This window comes from Perognathus longimembris, chromosome 6, assembly GCF_023159225.1.
Source record: "Perognathus longimembris pacificus isolate PPM17 chromosome 6, ASM2315922v1, whole genome shotgun sequence".
NCBI classification, from domain to species: Eukaryota; Metazoa; Chordata; class Mammalia; order Rodentia; family Heteromyidae; genus Perognathus; species Perognathus longimembris.
The window spans coordinates 49,388,160-49,396,589 of NC_063166.1; the positions used below are offsets into that span (position 1 = coordinate 49,388,160).

The 8,430-nt window shown below is 46.0% G+C and overlaps 1 protein-coding gene across 1 annotated transcript; it reads left to right on the top strand.

Annotated features, from left to right (window-relative positions):
- The first annotated feature begins 527 nt into the window (after positions 1-527).
- Cd93 (CD93 molecule) lies at positions 528-3,485 on the top strand. The gene is made up of 2 exons (XM_048348706.1): positions 528-2,859; positions 3,153-3,485. The coding sequence occupies exons 1-2, from the start codon at positions 914-916 to the stop codon at positions 3,175-3,177; spliced, it is 1,971 nt and encodes a 656-aa protein (XP_048204663.1). The 5' UTR covers positions 528-913; the 3' UTR covers positions 3,178-3,485.
- Positions 3,486-8,430: the final 4,945 nt, after the last annotated feature.

Consider the following 8,430-nt stretch of genomic DNA (forward strand, 5'->3'; position numbering starts at 1 on the left):
AATCTAGGCCCATGAGACAAGAAACGTTTCCCTTTGCTTGCTGATGCTTTGTGTGTGTATGTGTGACACTGACATCTCACAATGCAATATTTACACTATAATACCCTGAAAACTGACAAATTTTACCCAGTTTGGTTTAATGTTCTTGAGATTGGTATTATGTTAGAAACCCAGACATTCCCACAGCCCAGATCCTATTTAAAAATTGCCTATCTATTTAAAGTTCATGATGGGAAGAATAAAAGAAAAAGGACTCTGAAAGCCAAGAGTGTGGGGGTAAGGGCATGAGATAGGAAAAAGAGAAATCCAGTTTGCTTCTAAAAAAGGCTGAAGAGTGTAACTATCCAAGGCCTTGGGCCTTAAGTCCTTATGTTTTTTTTAACTTTTGGCTGTTTGCAAATGAAAGCGGAATTTTATTATGGGTTACTCCAGTTCTGAGCCCCCAAGTCTCTGCCCACTGAGCAGCATACCATTCAGGTTCCTCATGTGATGGGAAAGAGAACAGAGCCAAAATAAAGCACGCTATCACGGAACTGAACACTTCTTCCCCATGTCGCCCGGGGTTTCCACAGCTCTGAGCCAGGGATCAGCCAAGCCGCCTGGCCCCTTTTGTGAACAACAAAACTGGTGGTGATGAAGGCAACAGGAGTTAGAAAACTATTCACTGCAGGAAGCCCCAGTATCCGGTGAGAAATAAGAATTACAAGAGCACAGGATGCGCCTTGGGTCAGGGGGATGTGAAAAGTCCAGCAGTCTTTGTGTCCTCTGAGCCACAACTGCTGCTGCTGCTGCAGTCTCTGCTGCTTAAACCACAGCTCCCCTCCCAGCACTGCTGGGTGCCAGCGGCTGAGCTCAGGTGGCTGCAATCACGGCGGGGTGTCTAGCTCCTTTTCAGGGTGACCTGGAGACCAGGATGGCCACTTCTAAGAGTCTTCTGTTGTTGCTGCTTTGGAGCCAGCCCTGGCTGGGAGCTGGAGCTGACTCGGATGCTGTGGTGTGCGTGGAGACTGCCTGCTATACGGCCCACTGGAGCAAACTGAATGCTGCTGAGGCCCAGCATCACTGCAATGTGAATGGAGGCAACCTGGCCACAGTGAAGAGCGAGGAGGAGGCCATACATGTCCAGCAAGCCCTGGCCCAGCTCCTGAAGTCCAAGAAGCCCCTGGAACAAAGGCTAGGCAAGTTTTGGATTGGACTCCAGCGAGAGAAGGGCAAGTGCATGGATCACGACCTGCCACTGAAGGGCTTCAGCTGGGTGGGTGGGGGTGAGGATACCTCTTATAAAAACTGGCACCGAGATGTCAGGACCTCCTGCATCTCCAAGCGCTGTGTGTCCTTACTGCTGGACTTGTCATTGACACCCCATCCCAGCCAACTCCCCAAGTGGGTGGACAGCCCCTGCGGGAACCCTCAGAATTCAGGAAGCAGCAAAGTTGAGGGATTTGTGTGCAAGTTCAGCTTCAAAGGCATGTGCCAGCCTCTGGCCCTAGGGGGTCCGGGCCAGGTGACCTATTCCACCCCTTTCCAGGCCATCACCTCTTCCCTGGAGGCTGTGCCCTTTGCCTCAGCAGCCAATGTGGTCTGTGGGGAAGAGACTGAGAGGAAAAGCCATTATTTTCTGTGCAAGGAAAAGGCCCCTGGGGTGTTCAGCTGGGACAGCTCTGGCCCCCTCTGCGTAGGCCCCAAGTTTGGCTGCAACTTTAACAACGGGGGCTGCCAGCAGGATTGCTTTGAAGGTGGGGATGGCTCCTATCTCTGCGGCTGCAGGCCCGGGTTCCGGCTGCTGGATGACCTCGTGTCCTGTGCCTCTAGAAATCCTTGCAGCTCCAGCCCGTGTAAAGGGGGGGCCACATGTGTCCCTGAACCCTATGGGCAAAACTACACATGCCATTGCCCCCCTGGATACCAGCTGGACTCAAGTCAGCTCGGCTGTGTGGACATGGATGAATGTCAAAACTCCCCTTGTGCCCAGGATTGTGTCAACACCCCAGGGGGCTTCCACTGTGAGTGCTGGGTGGGCTACAAACCTGGAGGCCCAGAAGAGGATGCCTGTAGGGATGTGGATGAGTGTGCCTCAGACCCCTCGCCCTGTGCCCAGGGCTGCATCAATACCGACGGCTCCTTCCACTGCTCTTGCCATGAGGGTTACGTCTTGTCTGAAGAAGATGGTACTCAGTGCAAGGATGTGGATGAGTGTTCAGACCCCAAAGGCAACCCATGTGACACCGAGTGCATTAACACACCAGGGTCCTTCCGCTGTGGCTGCCAGCAGGGCTGGGAGCTGGCCTCCACTGGGGTCTCTTGCATCATGCCCTCTGGGTCCTCAGGATCATTGTCTGAGCCTCCTCCAGAAGAAGACAAGGGAGCCAGACAAGAGACCACCGCACCTCCTTCTAAAACATCCAGTTCCACCAGAGCCTTTGAAGGTATTGCTAAGGGAGACCCTGAGAGTATCACCACAAGGAGACCATCCCTCTCTTCCAGTTTCCCCTCCACCTCTGCTCCTCCTGAGATGTCAGCTTCTAGTGGGTCCCCCCAAATCTGGACAGAGTTGGGCATCCATTTTCCTATGACCACCTCCCATGACAAGCCAACAGGAGAGAATTCCCTGGTGGGCAAGGATTCTGTGGCCCCACAAAGTGATGATGGCACAGATGGAACAAAGCTCCTTCTGTTCTACATCCTGGGCACTGTGGTGGCCATTTCACTCTTGTTGGCTCTGGCACTAGGGCTTCTAATTTACCGTAAACGAAGAGCCAAGAGGGAAGAGATCAAAGAGAAGAAGCCCCAGAATGCTGCTGACAGCTACTCCTGGGTCCCAGAGCGAGCAGAGAACCGGGCCATGGAGAATCAGTACAGGTAAAGGAGACCTTGGCAGGAAGGAGGGGGTCAGGCACAGGGGAGGGAGGCATTGGCTTCAGTAAAAAGAAGGAGGAACAGGCACTTGGACATGCAGGTGGATGTTAAGCCCAACTCTAGCAGCCCATCAGAGACATAGGGGTCTATAGAATAAATGCATGGGTGCAGGCGTAGTGTGTGTGTATAAGTGGGGGCGGGGGGTTCCCAAGAACTGTGCATGTGATAGGAGCAATGTGAGTCTCAACATTGATATCTTTTGGTTTTCTTTGGTTTTTTGTTTTTTTTTTTTATAGTCCAACACCAGGGACAGACTGCTGAAGGTGAGGTGGCCTCAGAAATGCAATCAGTCAGCTACCACCATCTTAGGAACTTTACATTTCCTGACTCAAGGGAAGACCTCCATCCTTCCACAAGACTGGACTGGAATCTTGTCCAACAGTTGTATACCTCCCCCTCTTAAAAGTATGGTGGCTTGGGGATGTGCAGGTATTTCTGCAGTGTGTGCGATCTTCATGACATACGTGTGTGTGTGTGTGTGTGTGTGTGTGTGTGTGTGTGTGGTGGCCTGTCATTTTCAGTTGTGAATATTAATGGTTTTCATTCAAATGTTCCTTTTCAAATTTAAATGTGACTGATTTCATTTCTCCCCTGGGTTCTGGATTAGAGCAGGAGGAGGCAGGTGCTAACCAGCTCCCTTTGAAGGGCTCTTTGATCTCTATGATAGAAATGATGAACATTGATTAATTCTCTTTTTTTTTTTGTCCAAGGGAACCTATACAGCACTGGAAACATTTCTCTGCATTTGAATTTATATATTGCCCTGCCCCTCCCCCATCATTCCTCCTCAATATTGTTGAAATCCTTTGGAAATGAGAGAAACTACAATTAATTGCCCAGATAGCGATCAGGCAGGAAGTTTAGTTATCACATCCTACTGTTATTAAGTTCCTAATAGTCTTGGGTTTACTCACAAATGAAGTGGAGAAAATATGAGAAAAGTGTCTTAAATCAAGTGAAAGGCTTTGGTGAAAACAAATATACAGGGCTAGAGGGAAAGATGCTGGATATTTGTTTCATGAAATACTTGTATCAATTTATCTAAATTAACTTAACTAAATTAACTTGATTGCTGATGAGATCAACAACAATTAAAAAAAATAGTTAAGGGCAGCTTGTCTTGGAGCCAGCTCAGGCCTCCGGTCACCCTCATGCATACATAGGCTGCTCTGCCTTCAGTTTTCTGGCCGGAATTTCCATGCTTTGATTATAGATGGAGAAACTGCATTGTGATTGTAACTAAAGGATGTGTGAGTGAGTGAGATGATAGTCTGTGTTTTGAAAGCTGTCACTTTTAAAGTATTTTAGCACAGTTCAGAGTTTATGGCCAAGAGTACATTTGGAGGATTTGTGCTCTGATTTACTGGTGTGGCTGATAAGCAAGCATGGAATGTTGAAGGGGAACTATGTTTCTGCCCCTTTCTCTCTCTCAGAAAAAGAGAGGAAAGGGAAAGAGAAGAGACAATAGCTAAAAATCTCTCTCTCTCTCTTTTTCTCTCTCTTTGCCAGTCCTGGGGCTTGAACTCAGGGCCTGAGCACTGTCCCTGGCTTCTTTTTGCTCAAGGCTAGCACTCTGCCGCTTGAGCCACAGTGCCACTTCTGGCTTTTTCTATATATGTGGTGATGAGGAATCAAACCCAGGGCTTCCTGTATACAAGGCAAGCACTCTACCACTAGGCCATATTCCCAGCCCAACTAAAATCTTTTATAACAGTGAAAACTGCTTAAAACCATTTTAATTTGTCGCCTTGGAGTATACATGTGCAGCTCTCCCATGACCATGTTGTGTACAAGCAGCCCTGGCGTGGGGGCAGGGGAAGGGGGGAGGCTGGTGTCCCCAGTGTGGCTGGGAGGTCAACTTGCTTTCTGGGAACAAGGATATTGTTTCCAAGACATCCTCCTAGAAGGTGAGACCTCCTGGATGGAAGATAAAGAGCTATCAGGATCTGTGGAGTTAAGTAACTATCCCTTTGTCACCTTTAGGCGCTATAGTTCAGATGTGACTGTCTCCAACCAGCTTTTGAGATAATGGAAACCCCAAGGTGGGAAGGTGAAAGGACAGTCAGAGCTTTAAGACTCAGTGGGATGTTTGAGATTTACTCTGTGTCTGTGTGTGTGCACGCACACTGATCCTGGGGCTTGAACTCAGGGGGCTTGGGTGCTGTCCCTGAGTTTTTGCTAGTGCTCCACCACTCAAGCCAGAGTTCCAGTTCCACTTCTGGCTTCTTTGGGTATTTTGTTGGAGAGAAGAGTCTCATGGACTTTCCTGCCCAGGCTGACTTTGAACCACATCTCAGATTTCAGAGTAGCTAAAATTACAGGTATGATCCACCTGCTAAAGCCAGGTCTTCAACTTTCCTTTTGGAATTCTGTTGCTTAACCCAGAGAGAACAGTGTTGTTCCCCTAGGCAGGAATCTTCACTAAGTGTAGCACCCCTCCAATCCCCTTTCTTCCTATCCCCAATTTGTTGCAGTTGGCAATCCGCTGCATAAAACAAAAGGACCAGTCAGATAATTTTCGAGACATGGCAACATTTGCATTTCAGTGTAATAAATGCAAGTACAACACCTTTACCTCTAGTCTTTAGCTTGCTCACCCTTGTCGTTTGAGAGGAGGAAGTTTTACCTATTCTAGCTTATTAAAGCCCCCACATGATGTGTACAGTTTCTTGAATTTTCCAGAGTCACTTTGAGTTCATATTCTGTTTTCTTCTTTAGCCCAGTTTTTCTTTTCTGATCAGCGTTTCAATTCTGTTGTGAGTTGCAACATCTCCAACACCAAAGAACATGAACTGTGGATCCTCTCCTTGGTAAACCACAAGGGAGAGGTGGCTGCCACGTTCTCAAATCCCCTCTGATGGTGTCAGCTCCTTCCCATGGCCAGCAGACCTGGTATCACAACCACTTGGAAACACTGGCCACCAGCAATCAGACAAATGCTTTATTCCCCCATGTGTTTTATTGGAGGTAGAGAAACCATGCATAGGGTGGCTCAGAGACTACAACAATGGCTGAACAAATACCTGCTAGCCTAAGAGTTGTCACTCACTCAGAGTGACCTTAGATTACTCAGTCATGACCTGGCCCAACAGGACAACAGGCTGGCCCACCAGAGGCAAGAAAAAGGTTTTACTTAGAAGTAGGCTCTAAGAAAATGGGTTTTGTTTTCCTTTCATTTTGTTAACCATACAAAATTTTTCTTCAGTTCAGAAATTATGGAACACTCCTTGAGAAATTACATTTGAAACAAATTTATCTGAAGCTAGAACTAGAGGGGTTTTTGTTGATGTCACTATTTTGTTTTATTTTTGGTACCAGGGTTTGAACTTGCTCTTGCTCACAGCTGGCCCCTATTTGAGTCATGCCTCAGTTCTGACTTTTTACTGGTTAAATGGAGATAAGAGACTTGCCAATTGACCAGCTGGGGCTGGCTTCAAACCTTGATCCTCAAATCTCAGCCTCCTCTGTGGCTAAGATTATAGGCATGAGTCAGTTGAGCTGAGTAGAAAACCAAGATGAGAATTTTTTTTTCCTCAAAGATGCCTTAAAAAGTACTCTGTGGACATTCATTGTCATGGAAATCTAGCCCTGGTTTTGCCTTTTGCCTGGAATCTACCTTGGCTTTGAGGCAAAACCAGCTGTATCTGGCTTTTACTTTTATTTTCTGACATACTTAAGCATCATCACTATCACTATTATCACCATCACCACTACCTACATCACTATCATCACCATCACCGTTAATAATTTTCACCACCACTTCCCAGTGTTTTCCCAGCACTTTGTATCCTTGTCATTTTCTTCTGCAGCTGTAACAAGATGAGTGACCCAAGTCTGGCTGAGATCAGAAGGGAAACAGGCTGGCTCACTGCAAGACTCATAGGACCCTCTGATTAACTGACACACCCACCAACTTCCTGGAGGGTCCATCCTGACATCTTCCATTGATCAGGAAAAACTGTGGAATAAAAATTTAAACACTTCGGTGTGCATGCTTACCTATATTGTATAGGGCAAACTGCATCAGAAATGATTTTTTTCCCTTCTAAAGTTGTCATTCTCGATTAATTTCTAACCATTCAACCTGTGTGAGAATGTTGTCACCAAACCTTTCAATGGATGGATATGATCTTTAAGTCCTTTTGTTCCAATCCTCTTTTTCTATAAATATTTCTAGGGAAGCTAAGAGGACAGAGATGAAATTTGACCAAGAAAAAGTAGCTACTAAATTCAAAACAGCACATCTAAAAAAAAAAAAAAGGAAAGAAAGAAAAGAAAATATAGGAGAGCCTTTTCCTATTATTTTTCTTCTCAGCCTCTCCATTGTTTAAATCAGGAAAACAGGAAAAGGTTGCTTTCTAGCACCTACTAAATGGTTTAACACCCTTGCATATTTCCATCATCTTAAACAATAGCATTAGCATGGGAAACCAAAGTACAATCCTTCAAAACATCTATCCCTCTGACTCCAAAATTCATGGCTTAAATCCTTTCTCTGACGCCAAAATGTATGGCTTAAACCTCTGTGTCTTAATAGACCCTGTGAATTGAAAAGAAACTGGCAAAATGACAATAATCCAAATTCTCCACTTATTTAACAAACACCTGATTCCCAGGATCAATACCCACGGAAGAAAAGTACTTGTTCAAAAATAACCTGTGATTTTGGCCTGTTCTTGGAAATAGTGCCCATCTGTTTTAAATAAGAACTCGGGGATTCCCATAATGAGCTGCCAGTCTTATCTTCAAGGTGGCAGGCAGCTCTTTTCTGCAGATTTAGCCTACTCTTTTGTCTGTTCGTCAGGGATGAAGTTCTTTTGCAGATCTAGCTTAAGCTTGAAGTAGATTGTGGTTAAGATCTTGTTTTGTGATGTCATTTGGGATTATAAATGTTAATAGCCATGTCCTGAACCTTAAATGAACATGTAAATATTTTTTAAAATATGTGTATTTGACCTTTGCTAATTCTGGATTTATGGGATTTCTAGGCAGAACTGTGGATAAATATTCTCTTAGCTGTGGGAATGGGAGGAGAGGCTCAGAGGGCAAGCCTCTACAAAATGACTATCAAGTGGACTCACAGACTAGCCTTTAAGAAGGGTAGCTGTGTCCTACTTTGACTTTCTGTTATGCACCCATTCTAATAAACTCAGAAATATATTTGTCATGATTGTGTTTTGTGTAATCCGTGACAGAACTCGGTTTTGGCTTACTTAAATGTTTGTTTGACATTTTAAAGAGTTTCCTTGATGGCTACGGTCCTACAGCTGTCACTGATGTGACATCAGGTGCAGTACAGTACCTTCCGAGATACATGGTTGGATGCTGGCACTTTCCCTCCGCTGGTGCCCTCAGAGACTAGGAATACAGTGCAAGAGGACAGTGTGCAATGCAGCTGGGACCAGGCCTCATTCAGGGCTTCCACATTTAGCATTCTGGTCTGGCGTCCACTCAGCCTAGTCCCCATGCTCAGCCTTAATTCCCTGCATCTTGTTAACGGCATGAGCGATGCCC

Coding starts and splice junctions, on each gene's coding strand:
- Cd93 (XM_048348706.1), top strand. CDS start 914: ATGGCCACTTCTAAGAGTCTTCTGTTGTTGCTGCTTTGGAGCCAGCCC. Junction 2,860..3,152: donor GCCATGGAGAATCAGTACAG/GTAAAGGAGACC, acceptor TTTTTTTTATAG/TCCAACACCAGGGACAGACT.